General features: G+C 39.1%; 1 protein-coding gene across 1 annotated transcript in view; it reads right to left on the bottom strand.

The window, feature by feature from the left end:
• The window catches only part of grm2b (glutamate receptor, metabotropic 2b), a 33,031-nt gene extending 9,897 nt beyond the window's left edge, over window positions 1-23,134 (bottom strand). Inside the window, exons 1-2 of the mRNA XM_042506350.1 lie at window positions 22,651-23,134; window positions 17,519-18,146 (exon numbers count right to left, since the gene is read on the bottom strand). Of these exons, the coding sequence (XP_042362284.1) occupies window positions 17,519-18,028 (510 nt within the window). The 5' untranslated portion in view covers window positions 18,029-18,146; window positions 22,651-23,134. The remainder of the gene's footprint in view (window positions 1-17,518; window positions 18,147-22,650) is intronic.
• Between the last annotated feature and the right edge of the window lie 256 nt (window positions 23,135-23,390).

The raw sequence follows: 23,390 nt of genomic DNA, 5'->3' as shown, positions 1-23,390 counted from the left end.
CGGCTCCAGAGGCAATCTGGGAACACTTCAGCTATCAGTCTGACAACGATAAAGCCTCAGGAAGCAAGGGCCAATATTTCGGGAGATCCAGTGTATTTAGCGGATATCCGGGCCAAGACTTGCTCCTGTGTACACTGGTCATTTTGGCTGATGTCTATAAACAGATATCTGCACATGAATGCAAAATAATTAAAAAAAAACGTAATATAAAGTTAAATCCTCTTCAGACAAGAGCGGATGGCTTCTGCAAATGCATTTCAGCTGATGTACCCTGCCTCACCAAAAGGACTGTTCACCTGCATTCAAACAATACTGATTAGTCAACATTACTTGCACAACAAACAGACTACAAATGGAAACCAAAATGCTTCTGATGTTTGGCATCAGAAGATTTTGTCCTGCTGCCTACAAATTCTGCAAATATATGCAGTTATATGTTTACAGAGATTTTTCTAGGGGTGGCATTGTCAAAACCCACTCCCAGTAATTGCATGACTGCGGTGGATGGAAAAATGCATTTTCTTTTGCTGATTTTCTGTAAAGTCTGTCAAAATTTGTATTACATTTGCATGGACAACCTATTAATGAGAAAATGACCATATTTCACTTTCGACTTATCACCCCAGTAAACATTTTCCTAATGGGTTTATGATCTAACTTGCAAAATTCAAGCCTTCTTCAATACTGCATAATGTTCATTTTGTAAATTATGGTCCCATTTAAAGTAAAGTACACCTGAGATGCACAATCATATTGGCATGTTATCACTATCAGCAGATATTGGCTTTAAAACATTGACCAACATGCTGATTTCATACTTGTTTTTTAAGCGAACATGTACAAAACATCAACACAATTCTCTGTCACTGACACGTTCACCTTTTGACGACCATGACCAGCCTTAATATAAAGCGAAGCAACTGTAAGCATGCATTATCAGAATAAGACCATCAGAGAAGACTACTTGGCACTGAATATGCAATGTAAACACACTCTGTTTTGAATCAGAAATCACTGACATTAACTCTACACTGTGAGCAGGCATGTGCTTAACCTCCTTAAGCTGAAACACCCCAAAGACAGGAGCCAGCAGGAAACGCAGGAACACTTCAAGTTCTTGAGGGGATAAATGGAGTAAATGTGATGTATGTAGACAAGCGCACAGCACCCGGCAGTAGTCCACGCCACTGTTTCTAGCAGTATATAGGGCAGAGGTCTCATCAAATTACCCACTGAGGGACATGATTTCTGTTGTTCATGTGTGGGGGAACCTGGTTGGAGCTCTGCATCTACTGATTCATTTATGTTGTCTGGGATATATACAGTATTTTGTATGCAGCATGCAGAGTAACATACGAGCAGCCACACTGAGTCAGTCAGTCACACTTGCATAGTAATAAGGTAGTTTCCTCTTGCAGGATTTTCAGACAGGCAGTTGGCCTTCATCAATAGATTCTAGGAGAAGCTTGACAGCACACCTTTCAGGACGTTACTGGAGTGTGTGACAGTAACCGTCTGTTCGTCCTCATGCGGTATTTCCCTCTCGCTCTCTCCATCAACAAGTCAGATAAGAACACAACCACAGTACTGGCTCAGAGGTATCATACTGTAAATCTGCTCTCATTGCAAGCGATGCCACAAACTACAACCATTTATTTTCTTAATTAACTAGATGGTGTAGCTTGCAAAGAGCTTAGACTTTGACACTAATTTATTTAAGACTTACACTATCATAATCAATACATATGACTCTAGACTTTACCCTAACCTGAATCTATCCTCAGCAAAGACACAGCCTACTTAAGCTTGTTTAGCTCTCAACTGCAATAATTTGAAGCACCAATTAGGTGCTTGTCACGGTCTGCTGGTTTAAAATCCAAAAGAGGTCCCCAAAAGTGGCATACTGTGTCTTGGACCACAATATCTAAAAAATAGTACATGCCAAAGGCAGGTTCACACAGCTTCCCTGTATAAGATGGTCTGATTAGATTTTCAGGCACCCTTTTGCATAGATTTTTATATTAACTACATCATCTTTTAAAAAAATAAAATAAAATTACTCTTTTAGGATGCAGACATAATTAGAATAATGCCCATATGTTCAGTGAAGATAAGTATATATATACACAAAAATTGAAGTATTTCTGAATTATTGCATTATTAGATTAATGACCTCATTAGCATTACAGGTTATATCTAATATATCATGATAATTATGGCAGTACATTGTGCAGGAGTCTTGGTTTGGTTCTATTATGCAGCAGGTTCATTAGTGAAGCAGTAATTATTTTCTGTAATGTTATGAATGCCTGCTTCCCCTGCGTTCCTTTAGAGACAAACTTTGCAGTATAGAGTAGTGTAATTAATATATATATATATATATATATATATATATATATATATATATATATACATATATACACACACACACAATGCAGTGACCGCATGATATTTTAAACAGATTAATGTTGTGAATATGTGCATGTGTACCTTGAATCTTTCTTTTTGAATCTTTCATTCTTTTTCAAACATTGATGTCAATGACAGACAGAAAGTACGCTCTTTTTTCAGATTTCACAGTAAACAGACATTAAATAGCTGTTTTCTGAATGTGATTCAACTGCCTTTTATTAAATTACATTTAGGACTATTTATACACTGCACTGTAGCTGTTCTGTAGATTTTATTCTTCAGTCCAATCAGTTTTTGTCTTACTTTTATTGTCAACTTTATTTTATTATTATTACTCTTTGTGTCTTGCGGTTCTCTTTTATCTTGTCTTAATGTCTTTTATGTCTTATGAAATGCACTTTAAATTGCTTTGTTGATTAAATGTGCTATATAAATAAATCGCACACAGAATGATTTATGTGCCGAGTTTGATTCCAGACGGCTGTTTTCATATAGGAGAAAAGTTTTCTGTGCTCAGTTCTAAGAGACAGTCACCCCCAAAATCAAAAATACACATTTTCCTCTGCCCCATAGTGCTGTTTATTAGTTTAGATTGTTTCGGTGTGACTTGCAGCATGTTGGAGATAACAGCCTCAGAGATGTCTGCCTTTTCTTGAATATAATGAAACTAAATGGCACGCGGCTTGAGGTGCTCACAGTATCAGAAAAAATACATCTGAAAAACTCAACAGCAATGTCTTTTTTCAGAAATCATGACCCGGTTACTCAAGATAATCCACAGACACGAGTCTCTCGTCCGAGTGGATGCACACTTCCTTTTGTACGACGATAAGGTTGGCGGGTGTAGTTTGGTAGAGAGATAATAGTGCCTGTATGAAGGTGTTCATAACAATATGTGTGGATTATCTTAAGTAACCAAGCCATGCACTCTAGAAAGAGACAGTACTGTTTAGGGTTTTTAAAGGGTTTTTTGTTTGTTTGTTTGTTTGTTTTTTGCACCTTGAACACCACAAGCTGAGTGCCATCTAGTTCCATAATATATGAGAGAAGACAGACATCTCTCCGGCCGGTTTCTCCAACACTCTGCAACTCACACCAAAGCAATCCAGACTTATACACAGCACTACAGGTAACAAGAAAAGAGGTGAATTGTCCCTTTAAATCACAGTAAATGTAATGTACCAGCAGGATTTGTGCCATCACAACTAGCTTTGAAACCAATCAGTTTGCAAATGATGAAAATAAACTAAGATGAGACTAAATTACGCTTGTGTCCAGCAGATACAAGCGTAATTTCCTGAAGGGAAAGGAATTGATCTAGTTATAAGAATTTTAACTTCACATTTGAAGTTTTATGTAAAGAAAACACATCAGATACAAATTAGTATTAAAAACAGAGTATTTTTCAGCGTCTTAACACATACCTAGAGTGTATCTTTAAGTAAAGAAATGCATTTATATATATCAACAAGAAAACATTTACGAGGATCCTGTTTATAGGTCCCTTAGCGTTCTCCCTCACCTTTAGCGCCAGTTTTACACTCCAATATGTTCCCTTTGTGACACAAACTTCAAATAAATGTATTACATGACAAACAGCCTCTGCACAATATATAACATGAGTGCTTAATGTCTACAGCGTGCAGTGTGTACAGCTGCAGTCTTCACTGCAATATCTAGATAGGCAATAGTAAAGCTATTAAAGTAGTTTTACATGGAAAAGAACTTGCTGCAGTGAGCGCTGATATTTCAAGGACAAAGGGAAGAGTTAAGCTGGAACAAGAGAGTAGTCGTACTGGAGTCACGCTTTGGGACAAACAAATGAATACACAGTATTTTGTAAATATCTACTTAGATGATGTCATAGTATCAAAATCACAGGAAAAGACTGCAAATACTATTATAAAGCTTCTCAGATCTTCAGACTAATGAATGCATATAGCTGAGTTTGAAGTGAATGCTTGATATGGTGTGTAGTAGGAGCAGTATTATGGGATTTCAGGCACTGCAGAAAGATATGAGACTGCTGGAACATGTGCTCTTACTCATGTGTCTGTCATGATTTTTTTCAACATGGAAAGTCCATCTGTATGTCCCCGAGGTCCCTGTCAAGCTGAGCCCTACAGTAGATACAGTAGATGGCATGCAGTGTGAAACTTAAGGATGCACAGTGCACCAGCCCTGCCACTTACTGAAGGACCTGAAATACATGTTATGCATTTTGAATTTGATGCACATCACTGCTAAGTTTGGTATAATGGATTTCAGTGAAATGTGGAAATTAATAGCAAAACCTTGAATTTAATAAATATAATAAATGTCCTGTGTGAATCAAAGGGGTGTGTGCAGAAGACAAATTTAACACTGTGCATGTGATAACCTGCAAGCAGGTTACACTGACCAAAGCCGTAAGCATGGGTGTTTTACCACATGGGCCCACGGGCTCAAGGGGCCCCTAAGCCAGAGCCTCTGTGTGAAGTCTCTGTTACTAAATTTTGCATTTCTTATCAAAGCGTTCAGTCATTATGTCATATCAGAACCCTAGAAATCCTAAAAAAAATAATGAAAAAGAAAGAGAGAAACTTAAGGAATAGCCTAACATTCACTTTGAATATGTCACAAGAAAGACACCATTATGATATACGTATGTTAAGTGTTTCTGTCCCCTCAGTGTAAGACTTTAGATGCGCTGAGTACTATGCAATATTGCATGCTTAGAAACAACAGCATGTTGCACCTGCCCTAAGGGCAGTGGGTGGGATTTTTATGCATCCAGACCTGGGGTCCACTGAGTCATAATCCACCTATGGCCATGCAATAACATGTTTCTTGATTATATTAATTAGGTAATATGGTCGCCGAAGACAAAATTATTCAGTCAGCTACACAGCAGTTAAAAAGAGGTTTTAAAGGATAATTAAGGTACCAGAGTATTTTTCAAAAAGCCTCAAAATAGAGCATTTACATTCTAAAAAATCACGGGGAAAGATCCTCGTGTTGTTGTCCTCTAATTCCTGGAAATGCCACTTTGGAGTATAACTAACTGAACAGTCTGTCTTTTACCTGAACATTATGTTTCTACTCAGTACAGTATATTCAAGATGCCATCTCATTCCTAAAAGAAACACGGATGTTTTACAAACAGCAGCACAAATTATCCATGCCAAGCATGCGTTAGGTCCAATTTGGAGATAATCTAGCTCAAATTCTGAAGATGACAAATTGTTCCTATAGAGGGGAAATCACGCAAAAAACACAGCGAGGAGAAAAATCATAAAAATGCTCATAAAGTAACTCTTAGCTCTTATGGACGCCAAAATACAAAATTAGAAAAAAAAACAAGAAAACTTCTTGGAATCAATATTTCATGATTCCACAACAGCATGTTGGTTACACTCATTTGAATATGATTGATGGCTGAAGCAGCGTAAGATGTAAGAAACACCAGCATACTGCAGAACACCAGCGTGACTCAATTAAATGTGCAACATCAAAACACATCTTAAACTAAAGATTCCCTTTCTGTACTCATCCACTTTGTTCTCTCTAAGACAATCTGAGGCAAACCCAAACACCAAGTACGGAGCTCTCCACTGTGATTGCAGCGCCTCTCTCCATACGAGGCAGATTCTTCCAAATTGGAAACAGGATCAACAGCTTCACTATTCTGCACACCTCTAATGCCTTCGCTCGTTTGCATTTGTTTTTGCCAGCTGATATCTCGGCTCCAAGTTCATCTTCAGTTCATCTCACCGCCGGAAAGAAAATAGCAATAGCAGTGTAGACCGTCCAGTAGCTTGTGCCATTTTATCATATATCTGCTGGATCAGCTGCCCATCTGTTATACAGCTGATGAGGATTATTTTTGATTTGAAGCAGCTTTGTTGGAGCCTGCCAGCTTACATTTTAAACAGGGTGTAAATGGGTGTTATCTTATTGGAAGACAAATGTCCCTTCATTTATTTTATATAAATGATTTGTCCTGAACTGACTCGTGCCCTCCCACAGCACATGAGAGAGAGAGAATGACTCTTTCTGCAGCCACTATTTGGGTATTTTTTGTGGTTTTCATGGGTTTACAATAACCTTCTCATAGAAATTACATGTCTGCAAAACTATTATAATTTGCAACTGAATAAATAATAAATAGACTCTGAAGTAATACAGACCACATTCATTTTCGTATTAACAAAATATGTAAGATTTGTCAAAGGAAAACTTCCCCCATCAAATTTTAATCTGTATATCAGTTCTCATCACGTGTTACCTTAAATTCGTAAAGAAAATGTTTTTCTCATATGCCTCCACAGTAAACAAAGACCCCCCAGAACAGAGAACATTATTGATTAACAGTGGGAGCAGCTATAACAATACCCAAATTATATAAAAATGTCTGTTTACAAACTCTCACACAGCTCATGCAGTGTAATAATATATGTCTTATTTTTCCAGTTATGCTCAGTACTTCCCAAACACATGCATTTTTGATAAAATGCTACTGTTCTGCATATGATTAGCACTTGGGAAGTGTATGTGCTTAACCTCTGCTGTGTTTGAAATAGTAAGGCTTTAGCAAAATGCATGTGTTTGGAAGCACTGAGCATACAACAAAAAAACAAAACTGGGTTTACAGCATGAGTTGTGTGAGAATTTGTATAATGATGTTTTGATATTTTTTTGGTCCCCTATGATTTTCATCTATCAAGAAATATCTCCATTGGGCATTCTTTATTCACCAGTGAAGCGTGCAAGAAAAACAAGGTTTTCTTCACAAATTCAAATGGTCATTTTGTTGAAGCATTCCTTTAATTTATGAGAGTGTTCTGGTGTCACCACGATGTAAAAATATGCTACAGTTTCTTGATCTAATGAGAAACATTTCATGTTTTGACCATGTTTTTTTTCCTAGTCGAAGTAAGCTACAATCCGTCTTCCTCCTCTTCTCGCCATATGGATGTTTCATCTTATCTTGTTCTAACAATAGAAAATGAGATATGCTTAACAAGAGAGTTTTATAATATATACATGTAAATGATACAGATAAGGTGAAGAACACTTTTAGTAAAAACAAAATGCTTTGGCCACGAGTAATTGCATGAAAGTATTTCATAATAACACGAAAACATCTTGTTAAAATTTGAGAAGTACCTTGTAAACACAAGAAAGGAAAACTGAATTTCTAGGAGACAGGGTTGACACAATAGGTGGGTCGATTTGTTTTGATTTGAAGAAAAGGGAAACGATAAAAAGTTGTTTTTTTAAGAGTAACTTTCGGCCTGATTTTAGAATTGTATGTGATCTAATCTGAGGTATTCTTTTGTGAAGGCAGAGGATAGCACATTTCTTTACAAGTAAACTCGATATGTGCTGCATTTGCAGACACCCACACATCCAAACTCACAGAGACACAAAACGCAGAAGCCCACATGAAACGAAGGACTAAAAACAAATAAGATTTTCAAAGCAGCAGATGCACATGTATACATACATAAGATCATACTGCATATTATCATTTCTGTGGGTCAAATAATACAGAAGCCCCCATGGCTGGTAATGCAGCCGCAGAAAGAAGTGTGTTGATTTGCTTGCACGCGCTATTTCAGGAGAAGGCAATTCTTCACATTAAACTTAACTCTATTATTTCCTCCCACCAGCAAAACAATGCTCACCACAAGAACGACCTTACGAACCACTCGCAAGTACAAGGATCCATCTGAGAAAACTGTAGCTTTTTATCATCTGCTTAGCTTGAAGCTTTGAAATATCGCTTCTGGCCTCTAGCACTTAGAAAATAAACTTGATAAGTCCAGTAATTTTTCACCGTTATTGAGACTGGAGTGCAGCGCTCCTCCTGTCACACACTGTTCTAAGTAACAGCCAAAGGTTCAGAGGGAAGGTTGATAATTTATTCCTGTGATACCATGTGAAAAAAAAACAACAGCTCTGAGACAGACAAGATGAAGGGAAATGCATCTGGAAATCGATAGGCGAGCAATTTCATTGACTGTGTGGGTCCTGACTCTAACCAACCTTCCAGTCATTACAATGTTTCCCTTTACTTTGAATGACATTCTGATGTGCTAATTAGGGACCGAGCTGTGTTCTCTGAATGTGCTAAAATTTCCAGTTCAAAAACAGCAGTCCCTAGCAGAGAAGAGGAGGAGGAGGAGGATGAAGGGAGAGCTGGGAGGGGGAATTCAGCTATAATATCACATGATAAACAAGCCCCTTTTGAAGTTAACACCAAAGCAGGATTTTTTTTTTTTCAACCACCGCACTCTGTAAAGACGGAAACACAATAAAGATAGAGCCCTCTCTGGTTCCTCTGCACGACACATACACAGACTTAATAAACCACGGCAAACCCAAAATATTAAACATCAATATATGGCAGGATAGATATGAACTCTTATACCCCTAAATTGTTGAGGAGCTTCCCTGCAGCGTCAGCAGCGGTTCCACAGAGTTTGTCTAATGGTCTTAAAGGATTTAGTGGGTGTTTTTGGAGTGTACATTTTACGATATTACTTTTTTTTTAATAACTATCATGTGAAGCGAGAATGACTCATACAGTAGTGCCATATTAGTTTGTGTTGAAAAATCCTGCAAGGATTTCGTAGCTCTTAAGTGATTATTACCAATGGTGTAAACAAATACTTTGTTACAATACTTCAGTGTTTTTTGGGAGTACACAGTACTTGAACTTTTATATTTCTGTCAACCTTTACTTTTGCTCTGCTACACTAAGAAAATGTAAGCTTTTACATTTCCCCTATGCATCTTTGCAGGGGCGTGTCTATAGAGCGGCCTGGGGTGGCACCCCTGAGATCTGATTGGCCACCCCATTATTATTTTCAGCTCTCTGCCCAGTTAATTTTAACTGTTTGATGAGTAAACTGATTTTATGTTCACAGGTGCAATTCAGTCTTAAACCTTAGAGGAAGTAATGTGACAGAGTGGTGTCTACCCTGAATAAATTTTACATACAAATAAACTGATATAAATGTTAAAAAGTTTGTTCACCCAGGCTAATTTACTTGCTATTGTACTATTTATTTTTGGAACAACAATTTCTTAAATTAAGTATGAAAGATTTATTTGACATTTGTGTGGTTGCACTCTGTTGTGATATTGACAGGTCTATTTATCTTTTAAAATAAACTACAACAAGAAAGTAAGACACTGTAATGTAATTAAAGGAGATATGGGTAGTGGAGACAAAAATGGTAACTTAAAGCTACGCTGACACTTGTGTCAGCCGCAGCACTCATACTTCATGTCATTCCTGCATCAGTGACCCATTTGGGCCACCCCGGTAAAAAAAAAAAAAAGTCTGGACACAGCACTGCATCTTTGTTACTTTGTAACTACAAAATAAAAATTTGAATGTTTGGGGAATCAGTGGTCTGAGCTTGCAAGTTAATCACAGATTAATCACGTTGTTTTGGAGAGGAAGCAGATAAAGTGACTCCCGAACACTGAGGAATTCTAACCAGGAGACGTTTAAACTGGTTGTTATCTACAATCCTGCTCACTTGATGCCAGTAAATCCCACTAAATCCTACACACTGTTCTTTTAAGTACATTTAATATCCTAAAATTACTTTTGATACTTAAGAACAGTAAATGTTAGATACTTTAAGATCTCAAGTCAAGTAATATTCTAATAGTTGACTAACTTCTATCAAAGTCATATATCTGTACTTTTACTGACGTGTGGCTTTCAGGTTCTTCATCCAGCTTTGATTATCACCACAGAAATACTTGATTTTTCTTCTCTCTGTTCACGTGTTAAATTATTAAAGGAGGTGTGAAACAGTTACAGTGTGGATTTGTGTTCAAAGTTATTTCATGAAGTCCAAGTTAAAGACAAAGTTGTGATTGTGCCTCTAAGATTTCAGCGTTTTTAACTGTGTGAGTGTGAAAGTGTAGTGACTAGTGAATTTGAAGTTACAAATCCTTTTTTTAGCATTTTTTTTGCAAGAAAAAGTGAGAATAGTTCAGAATGGTTTCACTGTTCTTTTTTTCACCGTGGCTCTAAGTGGCTAGGTTCATAACAGTAAAATGTGTAGGCTGTTAGGACTGAGTCATCTTTCATCATGGCCGAATCTATATAGTTTACATTCCAGATGGCAATAAAGACTTTTCGAAAAATTAAACAGTGAGAAGACTACAAGGACAACAACATGCACCAGGATGAGTAAGAAGATGATGAAAGCCTCCCAGATATTGCTGGGCTATTAATGAAAGAATCCTTTTTAGGCTGAGGAGAAACTGGCTCGTCTCCCACCATCTTTCCCACATCTCTTCCTTGGCCCCAGTCGCAGGCAGCCTCCTCTCCACACGCAGGTGGACTCGTCCCTGCCAGCCAATAGACATGCACCCCACAGATGGGAAAAGCAACTCCTCTCAAAGTTCCCCGGGACCATCCCTGGCACAGTTTTATTACGCTCCTCATCCAGACAAAGTGCTTCTCTGGGGATAAATAGGGACTGTGTAAATCACTGACCTCTCAAAAAAATCCCACCGCGGGCTTCTCGGCGCTCTCACGGCTCGATTCATTGACGCACCCAGGGAAGGAAAGGCGCTAACAAAGAGGCTGTTGAGCGAAGTGACAGTGGAGGTATGTATTCAAATTCATACAAAAACACTCAACACAAAGCTGTGAGTTTCTTTTTGTGACTGTGTGGTCGTTGAAGACTCATTCACAGGGAGACACACACACACACACACACACAACCCTTTTCATGCCTCTTACAAAAATGCTGTTCTTTTGCTGAAGCATCATCAAGGTCAGAGGAAGAGATCTATATAATCCACTTCTTTCTGAGTGAAGAACTCATGTTTATGGGGGACTTTAAATGATTTCAACAAAGTAAGGCGGACACCCTTACTGTCTGTCTGTTTTCTCTCCATTCAGCTTCAACAAGAAGCATTCATCTCTGCCGACTTCTGCCAAACTTCTCTAAGGTCAGACCGCATTCTGACATTGTTTTGCAGACGTTAACAAGGATGTCGCAGTCAAAGAGGCTGCAGCACTCAGCATATTCAAACAATCAGTGATTCACACATATCACTTTCTGTCTGGAGATATTATAAACAAATATAAATGCAAAATTTTAAGAATCATAGTACATAACATACATTTTAGCCTGACTGAAATGTATCTAAAGCGTGTGCTGCACAGATTATCGATAACCACAAATGCCTAAAAGGATTCAGAGGTTGTGTCTTTTCAATCTTTTCTCTGTCTGGTGATCCACGTTGTGTTTTGGCAATAAACATGAGGCAAAATAAATCTTTAGAGGTAGTAACTTCATTTAAAACATTTACTCAGAACAAATAAAGTTACAAGATTTGTTGTTTGAGTTCAACTTGGCACATAAGTAAAAAAAAAAAGTGTTTATGGGCAGACTGATTTACATTAATGAAAAGTCAGTGGCTATCATGTACATAGAGGTGGAATGTAACTAAGTACATTTACTCAGGTACTTCATTTTCATGCTACTTTCTTCTTTCACTATATTGCATTTCAGAGAGAAATATTGTACTTTTTACTTCACAGCATTCATCTAACAGCTTTAGTTACTCTGCAAATTATAATTTTTGCCTAAAAAATGTATAAAGAGTTTATCAAATATGATGCATTGTTGAAGATTAAACTATGTGTCAGCGTTTTGTGTGTTTTGTGTGTACCGCCAGCTACTCTGTCATGAGTTGACGTTTTTTTTTAGCTACTTTTAAAGCGTCTTCTTATACTACACTTTTAGATCCTGGTTGTTTTAACTTCACGTTTGAACGAGGTCGAAGATTTTAACCCTTGCAGTGTTTGGATTTTTTGTTTATCTGGCCCACTGGACTCTTCGGACTGCCGCTAGCTTAGCATGTTTGTTTTTAGCCTGGTGGCTAGGCTAGTCGGTCGCGTCTAATGAAACTTTTAAGCTTTTAAACTCCCAAAACTTCAACGGACAAACTGCTAATCTGATGGCTGGGTGTGGATCCGAGTGTCGGTCATGTCACCTTACCGTTTCAAGGCTGAATTAAAGCATCGCTGGTCTGGAGGCTGACTTTAGGGAGAAGGACGAGCTCATTTTCGGAGGTTTCCACCGTCGCCACAATCCGGGCAAAACACCCCGCAGTTCTGGGCTCCTCTGGCTGCAGCAACCGGCAGACACTCGGACACTGATCCCGCTCTCAACGGATCCATCATTAACGGGACACCGGGGCCCGGAGCTGTTTCAGCGCTGCTCGCAGGAGCTGCGCCCCGAGCAACGGCAAGTCCGACCCCGCGTCTGCAGCACTGGACTGTGGACTCCCCCTGCTCCGCCTCACAGCCTCCCGCTGACCAACAGGTTCAACATCTTGGACATGCAGGATTTCCCTCCACTGGAAGGAAGCTCCAACCCCACAGCGACCAAGTCCCCCACCAAGTCCTCCCCTTAAAGGAGGCCGTCAGGAGGAGCTCCGGTCTCACAGTGCAACAATCCGAGGTGGTGAAAAAGCAGTTCGCTGCACTGATGGAGCCCTTTAAAAACAGCGGTACAAACATTTGGAGGGCTGAACGTTTCAGTGGGTTTCTGGCTTTACACGAGTGGCTTCAGGCTCAATGTCGAGCTCAAAACTTTGGGTTCATAGACAATTTGATTTTTTTCGGGCAGCGTCCTGCGTTTTTTCAGAACAGACGGGCTGATTCACGTATGTTTTCAGCAAACATTTTTCATCGCACTCTGTCCAGCCCACCTGCATGACTGTTTACCACGGAAGTACAATCACCGGCATAATACATCCATGGTGTGACCCAGTTCTGAATACTCACTCCTCATTGGTTGTCAGTTCTTATTCTACGCAGTCATTTATTGTCGGTAACAGCGCCCTCTGCAGGCAGGGAGGAGACATAACCTAAAACCATCACCAGGTATGCTCTCAGTGCGCAGCCTCCCCATCTAACTCAACCCCAGCTGTGCGCCAGCCACAAATTCTGCACGCTAATAGTGCTGATAATAGCACTATTAAATATCAGGTATTTGCCAGGAAAGTCACTTTTAGTGAATGATTTCATTATCGAGGAGAAGCTTGAAAATAATATGAAAATAATAGCACAAGAGCTCTCATGGAATCAACTCCTCAAAACTTTTTCGGCCAGAACAATTAAAAAGGGATGCAGTAGCAACCTTATTTGTTTACTTGTTTTCATATGGGAAGTTTAAATATATTGCACATCAGCTGAGATCCACCTGTTGAGCAACCTTAACAACTATTTATAGGCCCCCTAATAATATTCCACATTTTGTGGGACTTTTCTCAACTCCTGGCTGCTGTGTGTATTGATTTTTTTCCTCTTTTTTTATTTTTTTTTTTTTCATGTTATTTATTTTCAATAATTTGGTGGTCAATAGGTGTTATTTCCTATTTTTAAATAATTGTATTTTTTTGTTGGTTTTTTTAGGTTTTTCTGCATTGGATACTTTTACTTTTCATACTTTAAGTACATTTTCCTAACTATACTTACTTACTTTTACTTAAGTACCATTTTCAGTGCAGGACTTTTACTTGTAAAAGAGTATTTTCACAGGGTGGTATTACTACTTTCAGCACATTTTAATCTTTTGGACAGAGCCAAGGTAGGTGTTTCCCAGTTCTGCCCAGGTTTCCATCATCCTGCTAAGCTGAGCTAACTGTCAGCTGACTATAGCTACATATTTAACAGACAAACATGAGTGTGGTATCTTCAGATTGTTCAAAAGTATTGTTTTGAAATGCGAACTATCAATATAATTGAAAAGAGGTGAATTTTCAAGGAATGTTACAGTAAGTGGGTGATTTTTTTGTAGTGAGGTAGGCATAATAAAGAGATTAGGATACACTGCAACATTTTATAATTTAGAAATTAATGATCAACTAAGTGTCTAGTAAATTACTCGTATTTCAGCAAAGTACAGGGACTTAACCGGACTCTGAAGTCTGAAAGCATTGTCATCCATTAAAAAAAAAACAACACAAAAAAAACAATAAGCTGCGGCTTCAGTCTGTGGATTTTAAACTTGTGTTGTCTTGTTTTCCTGTGTGGGTTGATGAGGATCAGCTGCACTCTTATAGTTTCATATGTTGTTTATGGACTGAAACACACTTTGCCACACTGTAATCCCCCCTCTGTAGACTTAGCTTGTGAATAAATTCCAAATCTCCATTTCTCTGTTGGGAAACACTGGAATCCATTAATCAACATCATTATATCTTTACAATCAACCCTGATGACCCAGCATCTAAAACTGTGTGATGTGAAATGCATTCATTAACTAAACATTTTCAGCAGCTACAATACTGTGCAATTAAGTATGTACACTGATTATGCTGCATAAACATTGCTGCATATTCATAAGCAATGATTCAGCCATCAGGAGTTTCAAGTGTAATATAAATATTCGTATATAGTGTATTTCATGTGTGAAAAATTCTTGTATTAGTCACAGTGTAACCGTTGTGCATGCAGCATATGTTATATTCAGCTTTTGACAGTGATTCAGGGATGTTTCCCATCACATTGCCAACTTGATATCCTCTGTCTTTTGAAGTGGGTTATTGTGGAGAGAAGAATTGTCCGAGTGGGGTGGATGCTGCCTAAAGGGTTGTTATTTAAGCGCTGTTAAAGCATGCAGCTGGTAATCCTCATTGTTTAACCAACTTTTTAATGTGATGAAATTGAATGAGCCACTCTCAAGTGTCCCCTCAATGTGATGTAACAGTGTGATGTAACAACTGGAGGAAATAAGTTAGGGAGCAAAGTCAGTGACATTACCAGTCAGCCACAAGAGTAGTGCCAGTACAGTTGGGTGTGAAACACTGGAAACCAAATGTTGTTGTACTTGTACAAATGTGTCACAAAAATAAGGAGACACCAGAAATGTATTTAAATACAATACTTTGCTGTAGCGATTTAGATATATTAGGCAAAATAACAAGGCTCTAGTAAATCAGTGTCACCCTGACATCTTTTCATTCAAAGGTCCAGTGTGGAGGATGTAAGGAGATATATTTAAACAGAATATAATATATGAAGTATGTTTTCTTTAGCGCATAATCACTTGAAAGTAAGAAACACTGTTTTTGTTATGTTTGAATGAACCATTTACATCTAGGGAGCGGGTCCTCACAAAGTGTTGCACTGCCATGTTTCTACAGTAGCCCAAAACAGAAAAACACTAAATACACTGGCTCTATATAGGTCCATTTGCAATTTTACACTCAAGCATGAGACTCCAAAGTTTGTAGCGTCTCCATAACAAGAGCCTCATAAAAACTGTGTAAAACTGCTTAATTCTGTGTTTTTACCTGTTTAAATCACCAGGTCCATTTGTTTTGAAAAGGAAAAGACCTCTACAGTTAATTTTGCTCCTGGTAAAAAAAAAAAAAAAAAAAAAAAAAAAACTGAACGTCTAGAGCACGGATATGAAACTGAAAACGTTCAGTTTAACTTTAAGCGTAAGGTTTAAATCACCGGTCCATTTGTTCTGGAGAGGAAGAGACCTCTGCGGATATTCTAACCAGGAGAGGTTTCAGTTGGTTGTAATCTGCAATCCCCACTGCTAAATGCAACTCAATCCTCCTAAATTCGACAAACTGTTCCTTTAAGATATGTTTTGTATATAGTGAATTTCCATTCACTACAACAGTAAACAACTAGTCAACCATGTGCTGCAGGTATAAGTATGAACATGGTACCACAGTAATGTGAACTGCCGTTATCTGAAAGCAACTGATGTCTCTGTGACTAAAGCATTAGTTATGGCCAAGTGCTAGATTGCTAATAGAAATTATCTCTGCATATGGATAGTTTACTCTTCCAAAGCTTTGCTACAAATTAAAAGATAGAGCTTAATTTGTGTGTGAATGTGTGTGTGTGTGTGTGTGTGTGTGTGTGTGTGTGTGTGTGTGTGTGTGTGTGTAATGAATGTGTTGTAAAGTTAATGGAAAGTGTAACCAAATTATACCTACACACTTGGTCCCGCCAACACTCAGTGCCTCATGGTAATTATGGCATGTGAGGGCAATCAGAATGAATTAATTATGCTCAGGCGCATCGCCTCTGGCAGCCTTTCATATGTGTGTGTGTGAAAGGTCAGTTTTCTTTGCAAGGCGGAAATGAAGTTGCTGACAAAGTGATGGATGTCTTTGTAAATGTTGATGCGTCAAAACAGAATCATCCCAGGTGGATCTTTATTTCAGCCAAAGCTCAGTCTTGCAGCCTGGAGGAGTGCAGAAGCAAGGACTTTCTGCTAATTATCTGTATTTGTGGAAGTGTGAGGTGTGAATTAACTAAGTCAAGATGCAGTATAAATGTTCCATCCCCAAGTGTCAAAGGAAGCACTGAATAAAGGAGTGACAGATAAACGTGTGGGGTTTTTGTGAGGTATGACAATTCTACATGCAAAAGATTTATAGAAAATTGCAAAATTATTGAAAATGCAACTTAATTGTAGAATTAAATATGCAGATGAAATATCAGGACTCTGCTTTGGTGAGTAAGTTATTAAAAGACACAGGAATATGACAGCTACCTATTAACACTCTAATGTATGTTGGTGCACATTGAATTTAGGCAATTCTCGCCACTTAACCTTGCTGTTAAACAGTTATTTCTGGGGAATTGAAGCTGTTCTCTCAAAGCCATCAGACTCCATGGAAAAAAACAGTAATTTAAACACTTTAGATGCTGGTATAATGCCGCCTCCACCAGTGAGGTGCAAGGTAAAGTGGAGAAAATATTCCAAAAATATGGCATAAGCTTAAACTAGTTTTTATTTTAGTATTTTTAGGGGACTAAATATGTTTTTCTATAAAACGTAACTATGTATCTTAAAACCTTACAGTCACAGCTGGAAATGACAACCAAAATTAACAAGTTTGCTGATTTCACATATCTTTTAAGCTTAAACCAAACCAAAACCCACACAAGCATTAGAGTACTGGATTATGCACAATATCGTATTGCTATTGTTTCTAATTAATGCCAAAATGTTCTTAAGTCTTACTTTCTGTTAAATCTGCACATAGGATCAAAGAAAAGCTGTGGCTACGGTTTGTGAGATTGATGTTTTTGCTCATTTACCTGTATGGAAACGTCGCTGTAGGATCCTCCGATGACCCCAGAGATAGCCAATGGAACCTCGTTTTGGACAGGTCTGGAGCCGTCTGGGCAGATGAAGCCTGGATCGTGCACCTTGGTGAGGGAGGCCCTTACGAAATCTAGAGACTGCTCCAGAGCATATGTGTCCTTCGAGCAGGTGTCCAGGATGTGGGCCCCCAGCTGGAGTCCGGGAAGAATGCGATCGCTGGAGTTAATCTCATCAAGTGCCAGCAGCATGGCTTCCAATCTCTGGATCCCTCTCTCCTCGTTTATCTTCCCACAGTCCTCCGTCCCATCGCCCTTGTGGTGCACCGGGAACAGGCCTCCAATCACCAAGTCCCCGTCCATAATGATTTCCCGTTTGGCCGCAGGTGGTAATCTGGAGATGTTGGGCAGGACCCCTGGAATCAGCAGCTCCAGCAGGAGCATGTGGAGGGGCCAGTACTGGACAGAATTGGCCAAAGACCTGCGGCAGAGCGTTACACTCAGCATGGCAGGATCAGGTGGCAGGGTTCAGCAGGCTGAAGTGGAGAGGAGCAAAGGTTCACAGAGTCTGGAGGCGGATCACTTTCAAGTCTTCCTTCAGTGGGTGCAGCATGTTTGATATTTCCTGAGTGAGTGAAAGGAAAGGCTAATTACCCAGTTAATCAAGCAAGAAGCATATTTGACCATGATTGATATGTTTATCAATCTATCCTTTCAGGTTTTACAGCAGTTATTGGCAGAAAACACATTTACACTAACGAGGAATAAAACTAAGTAATACGATGATCAAAATGTGCATTACTGACACCCACTGACAGATTCTTTCTTTCTTTTCTCACAGATCTTCATTAGTTTTTATTTTTATTATTATTACCCTTTTCAGCCTATATTTTAGCTATATCTTAACTTCTTTCTTTCAAGTATCTTTACTGTTTTCTTAACGATTTTTGTCTGAACTATGTATTTGTTTCAGCCTAATGTGATCTACAGAAAAGTCACCAACAAGTAATGCTGTTATTGGACAGTCTGAACCCTATATGGTTTTGTCAGCAGGCTGAAAATTGGGCTACAAGTTTTATGAGTTACTCTTTGAAATGAAACAGAAGTAGAGATTATTTCAGCCCGGCACTCTGTGATTCCAGTGTGAAATATAATCACTGCAGTTTTATCTGAAAGACAAACTGTGACACAGTGATCGCATCAAACATTTATAGATATTTAAGGCACTTCTCAAGTGGAGCATAATTTCTAAGCTTACAACCGAGATATCGCATAGATGGTGGTTCTCCTCAATGGCTGGGGTTGCCATGGAAACATGGTGGGTAAAAAAAAAAGGTTTGGACTGCAGGGAAGTGGGCAGGGAGACATGTATGCTAATATAGATTCATTTCATGTGGAGGTTACAGGTTTGGGCCTCAGCAGGAGTTGTTATGATGTCTGATTAGGGAGGTGGGCTGCTTCAATCACACAGAGAGGAAACCAATCCGGTTTCTTTCAAACACAGTCATTCATCACATTCATCACACACACACACACACACACACACACACACACAAGTTCAGCAAAGAGACTGATATAAGCAGCCTTTACATAGAGACAATGGACTTTTAATGACTCATAATTTACAGGATTTTCAGGACTATTATAAACGTATCTTTATCCTAGAATATATCAGCATTTTAGAGGCAGAGGGATGCAAAATGATACATTAAATCATTGGAAATTGTCTCGGAGTATGTGTTTCTGTTTGTTTGGGGGGGGGGGGGTTTTTTTTTTTTTTTTTTATCCAAGTGTATATTTTAGAGGAGTCGTGCACATAGTTTGGCTTTAGTTTGGGAGCTTATTAGTGATTTTTCCTATTCTGCCACACAGTGTTGTCACTGACACTGTAACATTGCATGAAATGTGTTACTTGTACACCCGAATTTGGTGTCATTTCTATTCTTAGGCGTTCTCTTAACAGTAATTTTATTTGATCTGAGTGTGTCCCATTTCCAGTGCTCACAGAGGCAGAAACCCCCCACAGCAGGATATTCAGGGGGCAGGTTACAAAACACCAGCTTCTTCAGCTACACATACAGTAGATAAGTTTATCTGTTGTTGGGGTGTGAGTGTGAGTGTGTGTGTGTGTGTGTGTGTGTGAGTGTGTGTGTGTGTGTGTGTGGACCAAAACATGTTTTTAATCAATAACATGAGGACATTTTTGTAAAGTTGGGACATTTTGGCCAGTTCACTCTTTGTCAAAGGCCTGTTTAAGGGATTAAGACTTGGTCTAAAGGACCAGGTGAAAATTACATTTAGTTTAGGGTTAGGGTTAGGTATTTAGTTGTGAAGGTTAAGTTTGGGGTAAAGAACTTGGAAATACATAATGTCAGTCAGGTTCCCCACAAAGATAGAAGTTCAAGAATGTGTGTGTGTGTGTGTGTGTGTGTGTGTGTGTGTGTGTGTGTGTGTGTGTGTGTGTGTAAGCATGGTTTTTGCAGGGACATTAGAAGAATATCCTCTGACATCCCAGAAGCAGCTTCAGCAGCAAACAAAAGAGAAAATGAGGAGGAAAAAATGTAATGAATGTTGAGTTAACCCCCAGATAAATATTACATCAGGCTGTGGGTGGGAAACCTTATGGTACATTGATGAATCCACTATCCACTATCCACCATCCAGCGGAGAGGATTACATGTGGTAATGTGTGAAATCATAATGTAAAATGTGTCTCAGACCTGCTGCAGATCTTGGACAGTAGGTGAAGGTGTTTGATATTGCTACACCACATTTTGCCCTATTATTAGAACCAAGGTGAGAAAGTAACTTGAAGAGTTAAACATTAAGAGTCTAATTGCTCCTCTGTGCTGTCTGCTGGAGCAGATGGGGGCTCTCTGGATGCAAAGACTCGGTCACAGTGTGAATTAATGGTGCAATAAGGAACAGCCAATTAGACAGGCCTATGTAGGCCAAAGTGAGGCTGGAGGTCCAGAAGTGCCCATCAAAAACCTTTAAGAAATGCAAAAAAACGCAGGAGAGTCTGAGGTGGACATGAAATCATCATATTTCCTACCAACCGCTTGTTAAACAGGAGCAGTGATATCAGCTCACCTCAGGCTCTGCTTAGTTGTAAAGAAGCTCCTATCAGCCCTCGATCACATCATTAAAACTATCTTGATGTAGAAACGGCTGTCACACTCGCACCAAGCTGAGCGAGTCACTCGCTCCCCAGATGTCTGAGCGCAATATTCCCTCTGAAACACAAGTTCAAAAAGAAAGGCAGTGTGCTTTACTCAGCTTTGAACCATCAGCTAATGCATTACTGCTCCTACCCGGGACAGCAAGGATTTCGCCACCAAGATGCTTTGAGAACACCATTTTTCTTAACCAAATATAGCTAATGTGTAATGTGTGACTCACTGCAAAGAGGCTTTCAGCCATGATGCTGATTGGCACATACTATGTACACGTATCTATGGAGAAATACAATATCTGGAAAATCAACTGAAGAGATGTTTTGGGGATGTTGAGGGCAGATGAAAGACCTAAAGGCTAACCACGTGTTTGTTATTGTTGACAAAATCCACTATGGTCACACACACACAAAAAAACAATTTATTTGATGTATTATAATACTAGGATGTCTGATGTCATTAATGATCATTTCAGTTCACCTCAAGCATTTAGGCTTTGCCCTCAGGTTTGTTTGGCACATAGCCTTTTGCTGCATACTTGAACTTAGACAACATGACATTTAATTTAGTGTCTAATCCACTACACATGAATCATTAAGCCTGTTGAGTAATAAAAGCCTAAAGACAGCACTTGTCCCTTGCAATTTATCTAAAATATTACTTTCCAATGATTATGTGACTCGCACTGATAGGATGATAATTTTTGGCGGTAGTATTTCTTGTGCTCAATATTATGACAGACTCCACAAGATGGATAATGGACAAAGTGTCATCCTTTTCCCCATTATTTTCTTGTCATGTAATAATATGACACTACAGAACAACAGATTGTTACATTATCCAGCTATTCAGTCAGAATGCATAAGACAAATCACCTTTCCCATTTAACATCATCACCTTTAATGCTCCTATAAAGGAACTAGCTGTTCAAAACAAATGACATATTTGCAGCTAATGGAATACAAAAAGAAGAAAAATGCTGTTGCCGCCATAACTCCACAAATGATTTCCATCATTCTATCATTTCCAATGGGGGACACAGTTTATCCCTCCACCTGGACTTGTCAGCTGAAGGAATTAGTATGCCTCAGTGGTGGTGAGCAGCCGGCTAGATTGTAAATTTGAGCATAGATCAAGTGCATCATTTCATCAAAATAGCACAAGGGGGAATCAGTCAGCCTGTTTAGCTCCCAGAAAACTACAGATGACTTTATTGTGCTAATATTTCACCTGGGTGTTTATTCATTAAAAAAACATAATGTGTCTAAATCTGAGAGTGAGAGAAAGTACATATAAAGATGAGACAAAATGTCTTTGTTATTAAATTCTGGTGGAACCATTGAATAACAACACGATAATTTCATTTATGCAGACATGGTACCAATCTGTCACTTCCCTCCTCTAACATTTGAGAGAAATCCCTTTGCTACATCGCATCCTGTCTGATTCATTGACAACTATTTGATGATCGCGGATTTGATGAAAGGCAAATTAGATTATTCTACATACTTACATGAATCTTGCACACTAAAATGAATCAAAATTACTCTCAAGAGCCAGTGCGATATCAGATTATGCAATTCTTTTGTGCTAACTGGGAAACACCGTTACGTAGTTATCCCAAGATTTGCCAGTTTACAGTCACTCTCGCGTGTTGTGTGGTCTGATGATACAGTAGTAAACACTATTAGATCAAGTTCGGATGCTGTGGGACATATTCACTGTGCTATGTGAGATTTCAGTGCAATGAATGTCGGGTTATCAGCTGATCCTAATAATGGTTTCAATTGCAGATAAATTGAGTTTATGGTGATCAGATTATATTATAAAGATAAAGGGATTCAAAAAGCAAAAAGCACGTCGGACAGCAAAATGCAGAGACAAAGTAATTAGGCAAAAAACAAACAAAAAAACAAACCATAAAATCAAAGTTACTGAGTGTTCGTTTCTTACCTGGTTGTAGCACTAGATGTCTCTTGCCGGATGTATCTGCAGGTCTCCTTCCCACAAGCCGCGCGACAACAGACAGCGTGCAGAGGTTTCATGCGACGAGCGCAGTCCAGATGTTGTTCACTTTGAGCATGTTTGCCAGGCAGCGGTGGGGATCTGTCCTTGGTCCTGAAGTATTGCTCACATGGGTAAGTCTGACAAACTCCTCCCGCTGCTCTCCAACTTGTGCCTGCCAGCCACCGTGTGCACAACTAGCCTACACAGCGGAGCAGAGCAGCAGCCTACCAACCGCCCAAGTGCTCATGTGTCCACTCGCATCGACGGATTCTCCTCTGTGTGGCTGCTGGCTGCACTCTTAAGGCAGGTGGATCTAAATTAAATCTGTGATTACGCTTCTTTTATTCTGCGTTACATTTCCTATTTATAGCCGCTCTTCTTTGGGAAGTGAAATCAACTTCAAAAACAAGAGCTGTTGAGGAATCGCTGCGCTCCTGCAGCCGCTCTCTGCAGCTCCACAGCTATAATGAGCGCAACGACTCGACGCTGCGCTCTCGCCTCTCAGAAACCTCACCGTGCTTCATCATTTTGTTTGCAAGACAGCGACATTGGAGCGACGGAAAAATAATGACAAAAAAAGAAGGCTATGTGCGAGCGCAGGAGTAAAGAACAAAAAAAAAATCTCAAATCTTGTTTCCAACTTCTCACATGCGTCTTTTTTTTAAGTCACTCATCAATTGCATCCC

This window comes from Plectropomus leopardus, chromosome 2, assembly GCF_008729295.1.
Source record: "Plectropomus leopardus isolate mb chromosome 2, YSFRI_Pleo_2.0, whole genome shotgun sequence".
NCBI lineage: Eukaryota > Metazoa > Chordata > Actinopteri > Perciformes > Serranidae > Plectropomus > Plectropomus leopardus.
The sequence above is the reverse complement of the archived record's forward strand: the minus strand, read 5'-3'. Positions and strand labels throughout refer to the sequence as shown.